This window comes from Diabrotica undecimpunctata, chromosome 2 (genome assembly GCF_040954645.1).
Source record: "Diabrotica undecimpunctata isolate CICGRU chromosome 2, icDiaUnde3, whole genome shotgun sequence".
Lineage (NCBI taxonomy): Eukaryota > Metazoa > Arthropoda > Insecta > Coleoptera > Chrysomelidae > Diabrotica > Diabrotica undecimpunctata.
Genome location: NC_092804.1, coordinates 145,869,365 through 145,891,464, shown reverse-complemented (window position 1 = coordinate 145,891,464; position 22,100 = coordinate 145,869,365). Strand labels below are relative to the sequence as shown.

The 22,100-nt window shown below is 33.1% G+C and overlaps 1 protein-coding gene across 1 annotated transcript in view; it reads left to right on the top strand.

The window, feature by feature from the left end:
• The first annotated feature begins 852 nt into the window (after positions 1-852).
• TTLL5 (Tubulin tyrosine ligase-like 5) overlaps positions 853-22,100 on the top strand; it is a 65,398-nt gene continuing 44,150 nt past the window's right edge. The window contains exons 1-2 of the mRNA XM_072523677.1: positions 853-995; positions 1,104-1,288. Coding sequence (XP_072379778.1) covers positions 1,137-1,288 — 152 coding nt within the window. The 5' untranslated portion in view covers positions 853-995; positions 1,104-1,136. The remainder of the gene's footprint in view (positions 996-1,103; positions 1,289-22,100) is intronic.

The window sequence follows — 22,100 nt, the reverse complement described above, 5'->3', positions numbered from 1 at the left end:
AATTTGCCAGTCTTCATCTTTAATATTTAAAATGAAATAGCAATCTTTATACAATAGGTATATTGTTTATAAGTAAAAAATGACTTTCAATATTTTGCATATTTTGATTATTACATATTGTTGTTACCAAATTTATCAAAAGCAGTTGTTAGATCTGTTAGACCTGTATCAAAGAGTCACGAAAAAGTGAACTGATAGCCTAAAGAACTGATACTTTGGTTCTTTTTTTCTTTACCAAATATGTGCCAGACTCAGGTGCTCTCACTGCTTTTATGCACTTGCACTGTTTAAAGCTGGCATCCAAGGGCTCCACATAGTAGACTCCCGTTCACAATGTGAAAAGGGACCACTCAATCATAATCATAATGAAATTATGAAATACACTCAGAATGATAGTTTTGTAACTCGATGATATAAATAAGCCATCTAAACAATTACTGGGCAACATCAGTCTGTTATTGTTCTTTTTGAATAATTTGTGTGATATAATGTGTTTGTAGAAAGCAGAAAACTAAATCAGTGCGCCATAATGAATGCTATCAGTTATACACTTTATCAGCTGTATATAAAAACGTCAAAAATTAAATTAAAAAACTAAGATAATAGATGTCATTTGTAGAGTTAACAAATTTAAATCTTAAATTTTTGTTATTTTATTTATTATTTAGTTACACCTTCTATTAAAGTAATATCAATTGGTAATATTAAGTAAATACTGTCCAAAAATATTAAATACTTTTTATTACAAAATGAAAATTATTTAACACGTTGGCAATCTTAAAAATTAAAATATTGCTCTAATTATCCACCTTATATAAATAAAATCGATTTCTATAAAAAATTAGGCCTTAAAATGTCACTCAGATGTAACATTCACCATTCTATTTCCATCACTTGTCTTGTCATTTTCTAATTTGACAGTAAAAGAATATGGCAATATTAACTTATCAATTTTAAATTTCTCTTGTAACAAAGTTCATAAAAACATTCAAAATGTAAGTATAGGCCATTAAAAGTACATAAATGTGTTCTATAAATGAATTTCTTGTAATCTTATTTTTTGTTAGTGAACTGCTACTATTTAATTGTCGGTGTTTTTTTAGTTTCAGTGCTTATAGAGAAACTTATTACAAAAAATGAACAAATCTTCGTATGAAATACTAGATGATAATTTAATATCTTCTCCATCACAACAAACTAGCAGCAGCAATAGCAGTGTAAGTAGCTGTTCAAATGAATCCCTTAAAACCCCAGAGAAGAAAATAAATCAAGCAGATGAACAAAAAATGTAAGTCATATTTATTTATTATTTAGTGTCTAATAATTATTTATTCTAAGTGTTTTCTAACCGCACCACAAAAGAAATGTAATTTCTGCAATTTTCCTACTAGTGTTTCTTAAGCAACATAAAATTGGAGCAAATCTCAAAGGTTGCTCTTATAAGGTCCGTAAGTTCATCATGTGTAATGTTTTACTTCCAGTAGTTTAAAATAAGTTTTTTTACTTTCTATACTGCTCTCTTGCTGACAAATATATTCTAGAGAAATTGAGATAATCCAAGCACTGGTGATACATAGGCCAGATTGTTTTCTAAGGTGGATGTAAACTTCATAGACTTATATACCATAAGATTTTTTTAACTTTGAAACTTAATTACAGGGTTTTTGATATTTCAATTTAGTAAAAAGATTGGTTATCAAGGAATGGTTTTAAATACAATAAATTTTTAATCAAAATAAGTATTTGGTAAAAGTTCTGATTAACAGTTATAAATCTCGAATTATATGGCAGTGATTTATATGCCGTAATTCTTGACATAATATAATGTAAGATAATACAAAACAATGCAAGCAATGTTTTAGCTTTTACTGCCATAATGGAATAGATTGACATAACAAGTAGTTAACTTTTTATTATTTAATGTTTGTAAAGTAGTCAGAAAGTTCTTAACTGTTACTGAAATAAAGTACTTCACACAAATTTTCATTGAAAACAGATCATTAAATTTGATTTCAGAATTACAGAAAGCTTGTGGTATGACTGTGCAGCTTATTTTTTCTGTGTGTCTTAGCTTTTGATGCATTTACAAATTTTTAGTTGAAAATATATAATCTTGGGGAAATGCCTAAAGTTTATTAAGGCCACGGCACTTGCAGCATCCGTTGGTGTTAATTTCATTTTAATCCAATTAAAAATACTGTAATTAACACGTTTTAATACCAAATTTGTCTGGTTGTTAAAATCAGTATAATAACAAAATAATTTCTTGGAGCTTAGCGAACTTAAATTTTTGAAAAAACAAATTCTTATTGTTTATAATAAATGCCATAATAGTTATTTATGTACCAAGGGTATTAAATAGATGTTTATGCCCAGAGGGCGACAATATTACCAACCCAAGGGCCTCTAGCTTATCGTTAGCTCTAATATTTAAAACTTCATATAAAACTATAAAGCCTAAAAAATTCGGATCTTCAATATTGTAAAAGACGTAAATGACCAAATATACTCAAGATCAGTTGGCAAGAATACATTTAAAGACGTCTTCCAACATTATTGATTTAGTGAATAACGATAACAATCGGGTATGTTTTGTCAAAATAAATGTAGCTGTTAACTTGTATTATTGGCTATGAATTGATTATTAATAATTGTTGTGGCCGTGTATGATTTATACTAAAATCATAAACTTTGCTTTTTAGTGGTAAAGTTGAAACCATATTCTTGAATCATTTTTAATACCTTAGTAATTAGTGTCTGTAGACTTTGTATGCTGTCATATATTTTTCTAGCTACTTTCTAGCTTTCTTCTATACTATTTCTATGTTATGTTCTTCTGTTGGGCAGGGTATGTTAATGATTGGGAGGTTAAATAATTTTTTTTGTATCCGTAGTTTATATATTCACTCATTCACTGCTTTAAAATCTAATATGGCGTGTTACATCTTATTGTCAACTATGAAGGCTACTCTGAACTCTTCGTTTTTGCTATTTTTTCCTCTATATAGTATTTTATGCTTCTTTGTGTCTTTTAGTCTGTGTTTTAGCTATTTAGTTTCTTCCTAGTATAAGACAGCTCACTAAGAAATGATATTAAGATCGGGATATGAACTCGCAAATAGGCAAAGAAGAACTTTTCTTAGAAACCATTGGTAAACATTCTTAGAAACCATTGGTAAACATTCCCTCCATCAAAACACCAATAACAATGGAGAACTATTAAGTAATCAACTTTGCCAGTAGAAAAAACATGATATTATACTCGACTTTTTTCCCGCACTGTGATATACACAAAGCGACATGGAGTATGCCTGGTGGAATAACTGCCAACCAAACACACAAGATGTGAAGAGCCGAAGAGGAGCATCTTGCGGATCTGACCATCTTCTAGTACAGATAAGATATAGATCCAGAATTCGAAGATATAAATGCGAGCTGGTAGAAAATTAAAAACAACATTGAAGAAGCAGCAACAGAATCCCTAGGAAAACGCAAAGTCATACTGAACAAAAGAAACAACAATAATACACCATCGTTCAGAAAAGAAATAAAAGAGAAGTGTAAAGAGAAACGAGAGGCCTACACGAAGTACAAAACATTAAATACTCCAGAATCCCAAGAGACCTATAGACGAATACGAAATAAACCAAAGCATTTAGTAAGAAGAACAAAAAATGAACGCCTAAGCGACCGTGTGCGTTTCTACAAACCCGACACCTCAAGCGACGGCTCTTCACCTCTCAATTCCTACCCATTAGTCGCCTCTTACGACACGTCCGAAGGCAGGGCCTTCTGACCTCGGCCGTATTCTTATCTCCGTGAGCCGAACGGAGAGAAAGATACCTGATGGAACTGTTTAAAGCCCACTTCCCACTTACCCACTTCTCTTTAATATACATAATAATGGACGAAATAATACAAGCAGTACGTAAAGGCCATGGTTGCAGAATGGGGAACAAAGAAATCAAAATATTATGTTATGCAGACGTCGCCGCATTAATCGCCGAGACAGAAGACGAGCTCCAAAGATTAACACACATCTTCGATACAAGAGCCAACAAATACAATATAATAATATCAGCTGAAAAAACCAAATGTATGACAACATTTAAATACGCACTACGATGTAAAATCGAAATTGATGGAAAAATAATAAAGCAGGAAGCAAGGTTTAGATATCTGGAAATATATATAACTACAGAAGTACGACAACAAAGCTTAAAAGCAAGTAAAGCGGCGGGATCTCTTAATGACACAATCTGAAAGAACAAACACCTAAGACAAGGAACAAAAACAAGAATCTATAAAGCAGCAATTAGACCTATATTAACATACACGGCGGAGATAAGACCTGACACATCTAAAACGAGACGACTACTAGAAACAACAGATATAAAAATACTTCGACGAATATCAGGGAAAAGTCTGTTGGATAGAGAGAGAAGCGAAAACATAAGAAGAGCATGCAATATAGAAGACATAAATGGATGGGTAACAAATCGGAAACAGGAGTGGAACGAACACATTAGTTGAATGGTCGAGGATAGGATAATACGAATAGCACGAGATAAGTCACCAAATGGACGAAGAAGTATTGGCAGACCAAGAAAAAGATGGTGCGATAATTTAAACAATTTAGGAGGCTAATATTGAAGAAGAAACAGGCTTTAAAGCCTATATACAAGAATGAGGAAGAAGAAGAACAAAAATATAATAAATTTTCGTAAAAAAATATTGTTAATGTTATAATTTATAAATTATATGTGAGCATAAATGTGAGATTATTTTAAATTTATTTTAGAAATTGTTATTATTTAGCAATGATTCTTTAATTTTTGATTGCTTTGAGCGAAAAATTTGATTTGAAATATAATTTTTTATTTTCTTTTATCCAAAAATAGATGAAGGGCTCGGCTGCAACGCACGCACTATATAATCATTGTAATGTTAATTCAGGGTCGTGTTTAATATGCGTAATATTTCATTTTTCCGCTCCACTAATACTCTGGTAAATAGAAATAAGTATTACAATAACTTTATTTATGTTATATGTTGTAATAAGTATTAAGAACTACTTAATTTAATTGCCCCGTAAATGGTCCCGTAATGCACTACAATTAACGAAATAATATTCTACCATTTTTATATTCTTATGCTTAAATGTTATTGTTCTGAAGCTATTTTCTTGTGGCATTTTTAATTAATTACTATTTAAATGGAAATAAGCCACAATTAAAGGTTAAAATACGTTTATTGACGTTTCAATTTTGAGAAATTTATTTTGAGAACGATTTCCGAAGAGGAAATTGAAACGTCAATAAACGTATTTTAACCTTTAATTGTGGCTTATTCCCATTTAAATAGTAATTACACATTTAACATTTTGTTATTATCAATTTAACTCAACTTGTAAATTGTAACAACATACCCCACTATGAGGCAAATTGTTACAGTCCATGGGGTAAGATGTTACAATAGAAAAAAAAATTCTAAAAACTCTCCACAACATTATTTAGTGGTCACAGAAAGAACCCTTGCTTAGCTACAAAAAATATTATAAACATAACACAAAATGAAATAAAATAAAAAATGAAAATCTGAACAAACCTGTTTACAAGAATGTTAAACTAGTCACTATCGGACGAGCAGTGAATACAAATATAAAAATCATCGTCTTTTCCACAAGCAATATGTGCCCACTTTTGACACACAATGCACCGAATCCATTCTTCGTTTTTGGACTTCGAAAATGGAGCTAAACATACCAGAAACGTCGATTCCTCATCCTCTTCCGAGCTTTCAGAATCTGATTTTTTGAAGGTGTTTTTGGTAATGACGGTCCGTTTCTTACATTTTTTAACAGTAGTTTTTACCTTGTTTCTTGATTCACCTGATATGTTTCTTTTGGTTGCCCCCACATTTTTTTTTCTTTGTCTTGCCTTTTCTTCCTCCTCCAAAGCTGATTTAATGGGAGTATCAGTCAAAACAGCGGAAGTTCTTTTCTTCCGACCCCCTTTGGATTTCCTTGGCATTGCTTTTGGATAAGGCTTCAACTCCTGGGGCGTTATATGAGTAGGGAATCGACAGGTTCATTTATCGCCAAGTTAAAATCTGTGCTTGTAGAAGGTTGCTGTTGGGAAGGAGTTCTATGTGTTTCGGTGCCAATAGGTGCCGGATCTATGACTACTGTTGCGTTTATATTTTCTGTTATTGGCCTATTTGTTACCTCTGCAGGCAAGAATTCATCATCTTGAAAAATTTCTCTGTTGTATGGCCAAATTCCTGTCACACTAAATCCTTTTTGTATATTGAGAGGTGTAACAGCAAGAGGACATGAATCTTTAAGAACGATAGGTATATCGTAAATGTTCATTACTTTACCGGGATTAGATCTTAACCATGCATCTGCAGCACTATTAAAATATCTTTTAAGTGGGCCAAATACCGTCCTATCAAGCGGCTGCAACTTGTGTGATGTATGTGGCGGGAAACTTAAAAGAACCACTCCATTTTCTTTGCAAAAATTCAACACCGGAATAGACAAATGAGACTCGTGATTATCTAATACCATCAAAACGGGTTTCTCTTTGCTACATCGTACAAACTGGACGAAATGTTTCATAAACAACAAAAAGTTATCACATGTCATCCATCCAGAGGAATGAGACGCACCTACACAACCAGGAGGTCCATTGGCTACCATAACATCTTTGAATTTCTTTCTCGGAAATATTAAAAATGGAGGTACAAAATTTCCAGTTGCGTTGACAGCTAATGCCAAGGTAACAAGTTGACCTCTTTCTCCAGATGTGATAGCACCTACCTGCTTAGTTCCCCTTTTTGCAATGATTTTTGTAGGCCTTTGGACAGTTGTAAGTCCAGTTTCGTCCATATTGTACACTTCTTGGAGCTCAAATTTATATTTATCATAAACTTCGCCGAGATTGTTAAAAAACTGTGACACATTATGACGATTAAACGCGGTAGCTCGACCCATACTAGTAGCTTCAGGTGTCCGGACTGATAAAGTTCGATGCCTCTTCAAAAATCCATATAGCCAGTCTCTGGAAGCTATTTAATTAACCTTCCAATTTTCCGGAACAGATATTTGGTTGGCTGTTGCATATTGAAATGCAAATTTTCGCAAATCAGAAGTTGTAAGACCGTAATAAATTTTAGCAGAATGCTCAGTATATTCGGCAAGTTCCTCTTCTTCAGCATTGTTAAATATTTTTCTGGCCGTAGCGTAGCCGACTAAGTTCTTGTTACTGTTTTCAGCACCTAAGTTTGATTTTCTTTTCATATAGCGGTGCAATGTCATAAAATTAACTCCATAGCGAGTAGCAGCATCCCTAATTGACAAGTGTTCTTGTAAAACCGATTGCGCCGCCCTTTCAAATTGTTCGGTTGGAATAATACCCCTTGTGGTTTTCTTGGTATACGTTCGCACCATGTTCACCTATCTGAAAACAACCAAAACAATTTCATGATAGAAAAATTTAATAAAACCTAATCTGTGTTTCTAACATGCTTTGCGAAAATAAATGTAGGTAGGTATGCTATTCATTACAAACAAATTACTATCTACAAAATATGTCTGATCATAATATTGGATTTTTAGTGAAATCATAAATTATGGTAACCATATTGTAACCATTGTAGGTATTTCGATATATTCTTACATTAACGTGTTCGGGGCAAGTTGTTACAGTAACAACCTGGCCCCAGATTATTGTAACAACTGGCCCCACGTGTACGAAATGAGGTTAAGTCAACGTTTTTTGGTAAATATTGAGAATCAATTACTAACAATAGCATGCCAATAACGAGAAATATATACGCTTCAAAACTATATAATACACATATTTATACTACTTACCAATTTCTCACAAATAAAAACAAAAGCCACCTGACAACGGTACAGTTTTAGACCCGAAACCACATTCTAAGCAATAACACTATGATGGATGTCTGACTTGAGTATCAATATCCGTTCACAGATGACGGGTCGGTTGACCCAACTTTCCATAAAATATCGGCAACTCATGATACTTGCTGCGTTGTAAAATAATTGTGTAACAACTTGCCCCCCTCTCCCCTACAACGGAGTAATAATACCAGGTGATTGGTTGGAGTCACTGTTTATAATATTACCAAAGAAAAGAAAGCCCACCAAATGCATCGATTTTAGACTTATCAGTTTGATGAACCACACACTTAAGATATTATTACCAATTAAGTTATCGGAAAAGCCTTAAAATTAACATTTCAAAGACGAAGTGAATGTGAATTGTAACTCTGATGAAGAAATAATAACGAGGATTTAAATATCACCTAAGGGTTTTATGACCTGGAAACCAGTTTTATGTAACAGAAACCTATCGATACATATTCGCAAGAAGGTCCTGAATTTTTATGTGTGATCTCTCCTATTACGTGGTTGTGAGACATGGACATTACAAACCCCAATACTTAACAAATTAGAAGCGAATTGTGGTACTATCGAAGGATCCTAAAAATATCATATTTGATAAATTCAGAACGTCTGCCCATAAACATCATAAAGAGGAGAAAAGCAGAATACTTTGGCCATATAATTAGAGGACCCAAATACCATCTACTTCGCCTTATAATACAAAGAAAAGTGGAGGGAAGGAGATGTATTTCATGGCTGCGTAATATTAGACAATGGTGTTTTGTCACAGTAGAAGGATTATTTCGCGCAGCAGCCGATAGAGAAAGGTTTCAGGAAATTGTAAACATGATTACAGCCAACGTCTGAATACGGTCACGGCACATAAAGAAGAAGAAAAAATAATTCGGCCTTTAATTTTTATTATTAATTATTATTGATAATCGATTTATACATCGATTGGAACATATCGAGTAAGCGATGGAAAACTATAGAAAATGGAAGGATCTGTGGTGGGATCTCCCCCATCCGATTTATAGGGTAATTGGCACTTACAAACACTCAGACGCATCAAACCAAAAGGTCGGACAGATCAGGACGAACCAGGCAAGTCAAGGACATCCAATCATCTCGTTTTGGGTCCTTTTGTCTTTCTGACAGCTTCCATTGTAACATTTTCTTTGCTACGTTGTTACTGTCTTCTTGTCTGTGGACATGTCCCATACATGACAGCCTCTGATCTTTTACAAATCGTAAAATGTCGTGCCCTTCATTAAACTTATTAATCTCGTACTTTCTTCTGATTCTTCAAGTGCCGTTTTCCTTTTGCACCGGACCATACACTTTTAGAAAATATGTAAAGGCATCCATATCTGTGACTTGCTTCGGCTAATGATAGCTACATATCGGCATATGCAGTAATGTGTATCGATTTGGTATTTATCTGGCCGGTTACATTGGTTTTTCAGATAAATGCTTTAAGAACTAGGTTAAACAGCATGGTTGATAGTATGTTTATCTGTCTCACTCCCATATTGATATCAAATAGAGGAGTCATTTCACCATATTCTCTTACTGCGGCTTTTGACTCTGCGTAGATGGTGACGTGACTCTTAATATATTTGTTAGGTATATCCAGGTTTCGAATATCTTCCAGCATTTTGTTTCTAGTCACCCTATTAAAAAGCTTGTATAAAGTTTCTATATACATATATAATTCTATGTTGTATTCAAAGCTTTTTCTTGAATCGTTCTTAGTATGAATATATTGTCTGTGGTGACTCTATTGGGTCTGAATCTATTTCGATAACCACCGATTGTTTGGGAAATTATTTAGTATGTATTTATTTACATATTTTAATTTTAATACTTTTTATTATTCCATTAAAATATGACTATTTAGTTATATATTTTAATTTCTTATTCTCATTGTATATCTTCATTATCTTTTAAATTTCCAGATTCAAACTGGCTAACACATATTAATGTATGTCAAGTTCTGTGAGGCCACTTGCTAAATTCCCACCTGTGTGTGGAAACTATTAGTTTTAAATTCGAAAGCCCAAAAGCTTTAAAATATCAAATTTCTGCGGAATTGTATACGCAATTTGGTATTAAACGCAATTGTATACGCAATTTGGGATTAAAAACTCTCATTTATTATGGTACGCTTCCTTTAGTCTTCTTAGAGTGAGATCATCTCTGAGGATTTTTAAGTACGGATTTTTATCCCTAAACATACAGACAAACCGGGAAACCAGTAGGTAACAGGTATTCGAGTTTATCAGAGCTCCAGTTTCGCGTTTACGATGTTTTCTTCTCGCGTGGTACCACCGAGTCATTCTGCATCGCGACGCCATCGTCGATCTCATAAGGTGCCTTTCGTCTTTCTAACATACACCATAATATACAAAAGGTAATTGAGTTTTCTCTACATCTTCTTCTGCCTCTTCCGTCTGTGTACTATCACGTTATGCAATTTTCAACCTTTGAGTCTTATGATGCAAATTGTATCTGATATTGGTGTAAATGTGATACCTAATAGATTTTCTCAGGTATCTCTAAACGTGATACCTTCTTTTACCTTGTCTGGTTTCGTTTACGGAGTAATATAGTGAGAATTTATTTTTACGAATTTCTCTCTGGCTCTTCTAGCTGAGTTGTTGAGTTTGTTGTTGTAAAATCCGTCCGGTTGTCTCATTAGCCACTATATTCCCAACAATTGAGTTTTACAAGGGAGAGTTGTTAGCCTTTCGCTCCACCCACTATTTATCGGACGACCCTTCTTCTTCAACCCTGACCCCACCTTCCACTCGGGGTTGGTTACCCAATCTCCAGTGGGGTTGCTCAGATTATCGGTGTGTCCAAATTTGGATATAAAGATAGGGATTGAGACAAAGTTGCTAAGTGGTACCAATAGAATGCGGCATCATATTGTGTTTCACTATCCGTTTGCAACTTACAAACCGGTGATTATCTCTAATATTAAACCACGTTGATGATTGATATTGAATGTATTCGATAACAATTTTACACCGAAGCAACTAAGGTAATGTATTAAAAAAGTTCAGTTTATCTTTAAAAAATGCTTTTTTTTTTAGCGAAATATCAACTTTTCGACAAGTTCCGTGCTCTTGCATATAAACTAACAATATAACGTAGTGACCACACTCCATTATTAAAATTAATGGGTAGTACACAAGTTTCAATTATTTGAATTGCACATGCAATTTAATTTTCATAATTTTGCTTGTTAAAACACGAATGACTAACGATATTTCCATACACTCATGTTTGTATTTTGTTTTGTTTGTATAGTCCGTTTCACCATTTTTTGTTGATTTGATATTGAAAACTACTGAAAAACTGTCAATCAAATTACCAATGGCAGAGAGAAATATATTTTGTAAATTAAAATTAATAAATCACAATTAAATTATAAATACGTACAAATAATAAATATTTATACCCCAAATTACAGGACAGCAAAAAATAGTCCTGACTGACTAGTTGACAAACATACTAGTAGGTAATATTGGGTCAAAATTGTGGAGGGCATTTTTAAATAAAATGTACCCTTTTTTAGAAATTTTTACGTATTATTCCTTAGTCTAATTATATTCAGTGTAAGAAAATGCCTCGAGTTCGAAGACAGCAAAATTACCACCATGTTAGCGATTTTGACAGGGGTAGAATTATTGCGTATAGAGATATGGGTTTGTCGTATCGCGAAATTAACCGTCGTGTTAATTGTACGGCAATGACAGTTATGCGTGTCTGTCGTGTTTGGACAAATGAAGGTAGAGGAACACGAAGAAGAAATAACTGGTCAACCGAGGCGTACCACAGAGAGTCAAGATAGGCGCTTTAGATTACTGGCTCTGCGAGACCGATTTGCTACTACGCGTCAAATTCAAGACCAATGGTTTGGAGTAGTAGGTAGACCTGTTAGTATGCATAGTGCTTTCTTTGACTGCAGACCACTGTTATCAACGTTTGAATTGGTGCACAGAACAGCAGCATTGGATGACAGAATGGCGTAATGTAGCATTTAGCGATGAATCACGATTCTGTTTAGGAATGCATGATGGGCGTAGGATGGTAAGAGGTCGCCATGTACACGGGACAGTTGCAGTAATGGTTTGTGGGGCTATTGTCTATGGTAACCGATCACCACTTGTGTTTATTCGAGGCAATATGACGTCCTTTTTCAGCAAGACAACGCGCGTCCCCATATTGCTCTCTTTCTCCGAGAAGCTGGCGTTAATATTTTGCCATGGCCGCCGGTGCTCTGGATTTAAATCCTATCGAACATGTATGGGATATGATGGAACGGAGACTGTCCACTTTGCACAATCCTCCACAGACTCTGCCACAGTTAATACATGAAGTTCAAGTTGCTTGGAACGAGGTTCCACAAGCAGACATCGATCATCTCATTTTGCCAATGTCTAGACGTATACCGGAATGTATTCAGCTACGGGGTCGCCAAACACATTATTAATTTTTTTTTTGTTACTTGTTAATAAAAATTCTTCACAACGTTATAGTTTCATTCTTGATGGAAATCTTGAATGCCAAAAAATTTAAGTCAAGAAATTATTCCTTCTGGGTGTAACGCTTCTAATGTCACTGAGTATATTTTCTTGTGACATCTTAACACAAATTACTGTTTGTATTGGTAAGAAGCCACAATTTTACTTTAAAATAAGTTTATTTTGACGTTTCGATTTCCGGAAACTGTTTGGAAATTGTTTCCAATACACAAAACATTAATAAAAATCATAAATTATAATAATTTTATTAATGTTTAGGATTTTGAGAACGATTTCCAAAGTGGAAATCGAAACGTCAAAATAAACTTATTTAAAGTAAAATTTCGGCTTCTCCTTCGCAATAAAGATTCTATTGTAACTTTTAAATCATAGAAAATATTTTTCAACAAACAGAGATATAAGTTGAAATAGCTCTTGCGTGTTTTAAAGAAATATAAAAGATAAGTGTAAGATATGGGATTTTTAAACTATATATTTATGGAAATCGAAGAGAAACTAGGGCTAAGTAGTAAACATTCGTGGTTGCACAACATTCAATGCCAGTAAACCTGCTGGCACCCTATTCATAAACGGTAAAGCGGGACTAAACACGTAGGGGATTACACGCTATCTTATTTGAAATCAGATTATATCTTACATTGTTTCGCCAGTAAAACTTTTATTTTATAAAAAAAGTCAACTACAATAGATAAGGATTTCGCTATAGCTCTGTAAATTTACATATCTTTTGTCTAGTCTTTCCCTTTAAATTTAATTTAAAAAATAAATTGCTAGTTTTGAACAAAACATTTCGGTTGACCCCGATAAGTTAAAAGTAAAAAGTGAAAAGGCTTACTCGGAACAAAAAAAAATATATTTCTATCGCAAAGTAATCTATTAGAATAGTTCATGACACAACAGCCATTTTTAATATTGATACTGACTTGCTGACGTTAGGTTATAGAAAAGCAACAAGCAAACTGCAGTTTTATGTCAACGCAACCACCTTTTAAAGTTATTTCTAAAAATCATACATCAAAGGATATAATATAGACTATACAAAGAAAAAATCAGCTGTACACAGTTTGGTTTTTTCAACGATGTAGAGATATGAATTGCGATATTTAGGCATGCTTCATTGATTACTATAAAGTGTTAGATACAGTAAAACACGACAAGCCGATGGAGATATTAACAAATATTGGAATAAACACCCATGATCTAAGAAGTATTAGCAATATTTACTGGAATCATGCATCGTCTATCCGTACAGAGGCAGGAGAATCCGATTATATCAAAATCAAACGTGTGGTTCGACAGGGTTGTATACTATCATGTATTCTTATAATATTTATGGGATTATGATATATGGGATATGGAAATCGATATATAAACAGCAGCTTTTTACCAGCAATACAACCTGTGGAGCCATAATAAATTCTGAATCATAATGTAGCACAGAAAATCGCAAAAAAATATGAAAAAAAAAACAAAGTTTTAATAAAACAGATTTATTTTATTCATTGCATTTATTTATTGTTAAATATAATATAGCGTAAATATAATATGATAAGTAAAAGTAATAATTGAAGTAAAAAACGTAATAAAGTAGGTTTTAAGGTTACAAATAGGTTGCATTATATAAAATAGATTTGGTATTATGTTGGCCAGTGCTTTTCATGAAACTCGTAGATATATATGTTGGTCGGGTAAGCGGCTTCTCTCATCCGACACAATATCGTTCGACAATGACACCAAACTCTCACGATACCACCGAACTTTCGATCAACGACATGTATTTTTTAGCTCTAAAAGCCAAACCTGGCACAAAGGTTCTGCTCTGCTGTCAGAATACAAATGGGCCACTCAATATCGGCAGCAAAGGCTGCTGAAGCTAAAGAGTAGGTTCATTTAGTAAAGAACTTTGAATCTCTGTTTCCAGCGAACCTGAACTGGAACCACTTTTAGCCAACTCCAGGTCGTGTTAAGACCAAAGAGTGTTTGATTTTGAACCCATTTTGGCCTCTTCAGTCTCTAAAAAGCAAGAAGGAGAAAGTTTCCAAATTTCGGCAAGGTACTTCTTGACTTCTGCTCCTAAATTGGATGTGACTTTGCCCGCTATCAACAGATTCATAAATAATTTTTTGAACCTTGGATCTTGTGTGTAGTATGACACAGCAGAGGGTTTTGTAAAAGCTTGGTTCATCTCTTTTTAAGTTTTTAACATAGCCTTTGGGCTGCACTATGTTTTTGAGCGAGGTTTTTTAACGAGCTTTCTATGGTGGACAAAAGAGGGATTACAAAGCTAGCAATAATGTACTGGGAACCTCCTTTGTGACCTCATCGAAAGGCAATAAAATGCTTACAATTTCATTGATTAATTCTATGTCTGCACCAGAAATCATTCTCAGTGCATTTTTAATTGAGGGATCTGCCAATATTACAGCCATGTAAGGGGACATTAGTATCTGTACAAAAATGGATTAGTACGGATGATCGTCAGATCCGTAAAAGACCAAGTCCCCAATGAAGACCATGGTGTCTACGACCTTGTCTACCTTGTTCCAGTTGCCCATGTACATACATAGGACAGACAAACCGACGAATCTGTAACCTTATTTACGAACATTCTATATCTGTCAAACATTCCGATACTACTTCAGCCCTAGCCCAACATCATATTCAGACAATCCACAAAACAGATTTCGACAAAGCAGAAACCATCGCTCCCATCCGCTCCTTAAAATCGAGAATCATTCGTGAAGCCATCGAAATTAAAAAACAGCCGAACAGCTTAAACACGGGGTAAGACGCGCGAAATTTTTAAATTCAAGAAAATTGAACCGATACAACAGGAATTAGCCAACAAACTGAAACTTCTCCAAACCGACCATCTTTCTTATTATCAATATGCATCTGACAGAATGGAAAGCTATACTGGAACCGCACTGTGCGCACAGACCAACCAGTGGTACATAATAGATCGGATCTCATACTAGTTAATGAACTTACTGGACAAACAACGATAATAGATGTGGCGATACCTAACAACTATAATCTTCGTGTTAAATACAAAGAAAAGATCGGTAAGTATAGAGATTTATACATACAAATAAGGAGACAATGGATAATGGAAAGTATCCAGACAGTACCTATTATTATATCTACTATGGTGTTATTCTGAAAGACCTCCTAGAAAACATAAAACAGCTGGGTGTAAGTGAACATCTTTATAAGACCATGGAGAAAAATGTGTTACTCTCGACGTCCTGGTGCGTACGAAAATTTTTCAGAGATATTCCGACGTACCAAGTCAAGTCACCTTGGGCTCGATAAAACACGGAAACAGTCACACCAGAGCTCAATCCTTTCGATATCGTAGGTATCTGGGATGAGTGAATTTCTCCTTAGATGGGATGTGAGCCGTATGGCTAAATAAGATTTAATAAGGAATATGCAAAGTACATACATAAAAACGCTATTTGCCATAAAAACGACGAAGTTTTTTTATCATTTAACGGATTTTTAGGTTTATTTAATTTAAACACATTTATGCGATGGCATGTTTCCCATAATTTCACATTTTTTACTGTGGTGCTATCTGTATAATGAGGGTAATAATTATCTCTAAGTTTTAGTTCGTTTACCTAGACTGACGTATCTCTTGTTTTATCGAAAAATCAATAATTAACGGATTGCTTTGCGTGCAATATTTAACAAGTAGATAATTTACGTTTGAGGATATAATTTGATTTCGGAATATTGACACACTTAAAATGATCGGTAAACTTCTTCACATCTTTTACATCATTAATAATTTCGTTCGTGATGTCGTGGCCCTTAAATTGATAGAAATTTCTATTTTTGTAATATTACCTATCAGTTAACAAAATTTATGGATTATACATAAGCTTATTGTTTCAAAACACGTGTTTAAAACATTCTACAGAAACGAGATGGCGATATCTTTTAGATGTTCGCCTTAAATATTATAACAGAAATAATTTTTGGTAGATGTGAGATAGTATACGTTTTGTAACTGTCTGTTCGTAGTTGAAAGACACAAAGTTCTTCCTATAGTAGTTCTTACTTAGTACCCATTTGTGTAAATTCCACGTGAAAAACGTGAATATGTGACTACCTTCAGCCTATCGCTATCCGATGCGCTGTAAGTGCAAAGTGAAACATGTCATAGTGTGGCCGGACCACAAGTTTTTAGACAGAAATGGCAAGACATTCATGCCTTTCAGATGCTCTATATATGGAGAGCTAAGAGGTCAGTCAGTGTAAGTGATTTATTTGATTCGTGTTCCTCTTATTATCGCTTTTTTCTTTTCTTATTATCTTTCTACCTTTTAATATTTTAATGTTTTTGTTAATCACACCATGTCTATGCTTTTTTTTTCGAATGCCTAAATCTTTTAATGCATCATAACTCCGACTCCTTTTGACTCCCTCATAGGCTTGTTAGAAATTAATAGACATACGTGTATCTCCTTTTGATGTTAATAACTTTCGGTTTGCGGCTCGTAGCTTAAGGCCGGCTCCACATTGGCTTGAGTATTGGGGCCATATCAGTCTATTCCCTCTAGAGCCAACGTCAACATGTGCGACATGGAAATTGTAGCGGCTGCGACTGTCGTGATAATGAGTACATACGATAATATTTTGCTACAAAAAAGGTAAATTTTACTTTATTTTGCCTACAGCTTAAGCGTTACCTAAAGCTACTAGATCTTTAGATATGCCGTATATGGCAACTGCAGACTGAATATATACATGTAAACCTGACGTTCGTCGAGGCTCTGAACCCCATTTATTCTTTTATTAACTCAATTTCAAAATTTCTTAGCCTTCTATTTTGGCTATATTCTGCATCAAACGTAACTTTAATCCACAGCCGATATATGGAAGTACATATTTTAAAAGTTACATGACCACACTTTCAAAATTAAAAGCATACACTTTTGTAAAATATTTAGATAAGTACATTTTCTTTGGGTGCCTGAAAGGTACTGAAAAAAACAGATATGTATATTATTTATTTATGTAAGAAATAGCCTTTTGAGCATAAACCCCGTTCTGATAGATTACCGACGTGTATTGGAGTGTTAATCCTAAACAACTCAACGGAAGTGGCTCAGGTGGCCGAAGATCGATTTTTACATATTGTAAATTTATTTTTTAATGCCGTCATGGAATGGAAATTTTCTTCAATAAAGTAATTTATTTATTTAAAAGAATAGTGTGTAAAATGGCAGCACAAGTGTATTAAAAGAAAAAAGAAGGCGAGGACTCTTTTTATAAACTGTGGCTTGTCATTGGTTTCTTTTCTTTTGCTTTGCTAGGTTGTGCAAAATTAGGTACCTAATTTTATGCAGGATGTATACAAAATTACGCGCCAACAACTAAATAGCATAATTATACGCCGATTGGAACACTTCTGTAGCGCCAATGTGTGGTCGGCATCAACCGCAACACCAGTATTGGCGCCAATGCCTTTGTCCACGGAAAACTCCCAACGTTGGAGCAAGTCATAAAAACGTTGGCGCCAACATTGGCTCCAAGACAGTTTTATCGATACACACATTGGACGAACGCTGTTGGGGCCAACGTTGGCCCCCATGTGTGGAGCCGGTGTAAGAAAAATATTTGATTTTTTCTGAAGCCACTTTGATACTCTCCTACTATCTCATTTACCTTTTCATTGGTCCTAATTTGAGAATTGGTCCTAAGACTCTTCCTTGCGGGACTCCATAGGGTATAATTCTTCTCTTACTAATTTCTTCTCTATCTATATAAACATGTTGTTTCCTGTTTAATAGATAACTTTCTACGATATTATATGCAAGCAATCTAATACCATATTTTAAAAGTTTATTTAGAAATATTTTATGTGAAACAGTGTCAAATGCCTTTGATAAATCTACAAATATAAAAGGAGCTGGTCTTGAATTATCAAGAGCTTTGTAAATGTTAATTCACACAACTTAATTTTTTTCTATCGGGCAAATTTGTGTACTGTACCATTTTTTTGAAATACTTTTGCGTAGGTATTAAACTATTAACTTTAAGGTAATATAAAAATGGTAATTCCGACTGAGATATCGGTAAACACAACTAAGATGAAACACTAGCTCATGAAAAACTTATTTAACAATGTGTAGAGTTACTCGTATGTGCTAAAAACATGGGAAAAAATATCAAAAAAAGAGTTTGTTGTATTTTGAGACGGTCCTGGTCTGAAAATGGCAAACCCATTCCCGCCATTAGAAATGACGAAAAAATATGTTAAGAATCGTTATTTATTGATATGCAGTTGAGTTTATGCGCTAAAAACATAAGGAAAAACAAAAAAATGGGCTTTATCGAAAAAAAAAGAACGAAAAAATACACGAAATGTAATTATTTAAAAGTTTGCCAAACATAACCTAATTTTTTTTTTGAAAAATAAAAATATTCTTCCTAAAACCAATTTTGATCTAAAAAATATGAAAAAAATTAGAGTGAGTGTTAGGGAAAAAAGCTCTTATACTCACAATCCGTATTAGGTTTAAGTATTTAAGTTTTTATTAAAACAAAGATTGGGCGACAATCTTTTCGCTATTTACAAGTTAAACAGCATCTTCATGCCCTCAAGAAACAATCGTACGAAAAGGACTCAGTTAACAGTCAGTTATATAAAAAGTAGTTAGTAATATAAAATAGTAATTTATATAAAAGTAGTCCTATAAAAGTATAACATGAAGTGTGTTTCAAATTAGATCAGCTTCAGTCCAATGGTAATTGGTGTATAAGTTTATTTTGGAGCAAAACTCATGCGTTTAGGCTACTTGAACTAAGCCACTGTTTTTTCATCATTTAAAAATTGAGAGCTAGAGAGCTAAAAGTTTAGGTAATAGTACATCCACTGAAGGTTTTCACTCCGATTTTGTTGAACCTCCATCGATTTTCATGAAAATTGGTGAGTAGTCAGAGGATACCTTAAGAAACAAAAGTGACATGGTGTCAACTTGCGCTTTTACCCTGAAGGTGGATGCCACCCCTTCTCGGGGGTGGAAATTATTTTATTAAAAATAACCCCAGGAATCGATAGAGGGACCAAATCTAAACAAAATTTATCTTATAAAGTTATTAAAATAAATCAATACTGTTTGAGTTATTGAAGATCAAAGATTAAAGCGGTTTTTCATAAATAACTCAAAAACTATAAGTTTTTATAAAAAATTTGTCATTACCAAAATTTAAGCTAATAAAAAATTGAATAAATTACTTTCTTGAAAAACCTTTTAATATTAATTTAAAGTGAATTATAGGTAATTAAATGTATTTTTTTTTCCGGCTAGTACTCAAATCTGAATATTCAAGCTTAAATAACGGGAAAACAATGCATTTTATAAAATATACTTATTGAACAATTTTCAAAGTGCTCAGAAATATCTATAAAATGAGCTCTAGAAGAAGTTGATAGCATCAAAATTAAGCAAATTATGATGAAAATAAGAGGACCCTTTCGAATTTTTTTGGAAAAAGTGAAAAATAAAACATACGCCATTTCGACAAAAATTAATATTCATAGTAATAATCCCTATAAGACTTTCTTTATTTTCGCATAAGTAATTTAGCATTTAGAATGCACATTTTTGAAAAAAAAAATTGATTTAAAAAAATCAGATTTTTTCAAATTTTCATAAAATTCATTTTCTTTTGAGAATAACTCCATATATACTCAATATACTTAAAAAATGATAGACAACAAAATTGGAGTTTTTTTTTTTAAAGATTTTCTTTTTTTTATATTTTTGTAGGATAAAAAATAACTGACATAAAAACATTTAAAAATTAAATTTTACTGCGAGAACCATGTAACCGGGCTCTTTAACCTTTTATCTTTTAAAAAATAAGGGACTTAAAAGACTAAATTTAATACGACTTTATAGCCTTTGAAATTACCTTTCAAATGGTTTTTGAATGAACCTGATATCATAAAAACTAACGGAGTTATTGTAAAAAAGTCAATAACATTTTTTTAGAAAAATTTTTGGAGTACATATTTTGTATGTATATGTAGGAAAAAAGATAGGCAATAAGAAGTAGACGTGTCGATAGGTATATTCTCACATTCTTCCAGTTTATTGGGGATGGTGCAAAATTGAAGAGTCTTTGTTTCCAACTAAAAATCCCAATCCACCTGCTCCAGAAGAATTGTTAAAAATGATTTTTTGCAACTGCAAAAAAGGGTGCAGCGCTTCCTGCGGGTGTCGAAGAGTAGGGCTATATTTTGCAATGCAGTCTGCGGATTATGCAATGGGGACAATTGCCAAAATAGCCCTCTAATTAATGAAAAAGGAGAAATTGGTGAAGAGAGCTCTAATGAAGAGTGAAAAATTAACAATTAAAGTACTATTAATATTTGATTAATTTATGAAACGTTACTTAAATAAAAAATGAATGAACTTTTCATTTATTTTAATATTTTTATTTTAATACGTTTTTCTCTTAACTAACAAATTAAATTTTTACAAGTCACATAAGCACTGAAAAAATTGTTCAGAAAATGTGGAAAGAATAATATTAATAAAGTTTGGAATATATTAATAAAATTTATCATAACCAATAAAAAAGGTTTCTAAATGTTAAAGCTATTAAAGCTAATAAAAAAACATTTTCCATTATTTTTATGACAAGGGTTAGTTTTTAAGGGTGCAAAATTACGCAATAAATAAATAAATACTTTAATACTCAGTAAATGAGATTTCAATTCAGTAATGTATTATTCAAATAATTAAGTTTCTTGAAATTAATTTTTTCAATGATTCTGCTTTAAGGGGGTGGTTTTAAGGGTTGAAATTTCACAGTCAATCAAAAATTATATCAGAAACATTAAAGAAACTATTTGGGTAATATTAATATGCGATTTGTTATTTCAGAAATATAAAAAATGATTTTTTCATGATTTTCGATTTAAGGGATAGTTGCTAAAAGGGTTGAAAAGTTAATTAAAATCATAAATCGTGCTTATAAATGTTGCAAAATATTTATATTATTTAATTAATCGAGATTACTTATGCCAGAATGCTTAAATCTGCATATTTTACCATTTTTAACAAAAGGAGTGGATTTTACCCCTAAAATGCAAAGAGCGCAAGTTAAGCATATGTCACTTTTGAAGTTGAGGGTAAAATATACTCAATCCCAAATTTTCATGCAAATCGATGGAGGTTCACCGAAATCGGAGGTAATAGTTGATTTTTACCTTCATTCACTGTACTATAAAGGGGTTTTTAAATATGAACTCTCGTGCCTAATCTCAAATAAGAATCCAGCCGAGTGTAGATTTTACTATCTTATCCCGCTATAGCCTTTACCTTATTCGCTCCGTGCGGGACCATGGTAGGGGTACTTTGAAACGATGCCAGCGTGCGTAGCGGCGAAATATGACAAAATTGGCCCTACCTTTTTACGCAAAAATTTTATCAAAAATGTGTGCAAATACATATTGCGTATTTAATTGTGCTAATAATAGCAAAAATAGTAAGTGTAGTTTTTATAGGTTCCCAAAGATTACATATAAATTAGAGAAAAGAAAAAGATGGATCCGTGCTATTAATATGAAAAAGTAAATATCACATAACTTCATTTTTATGCAATTG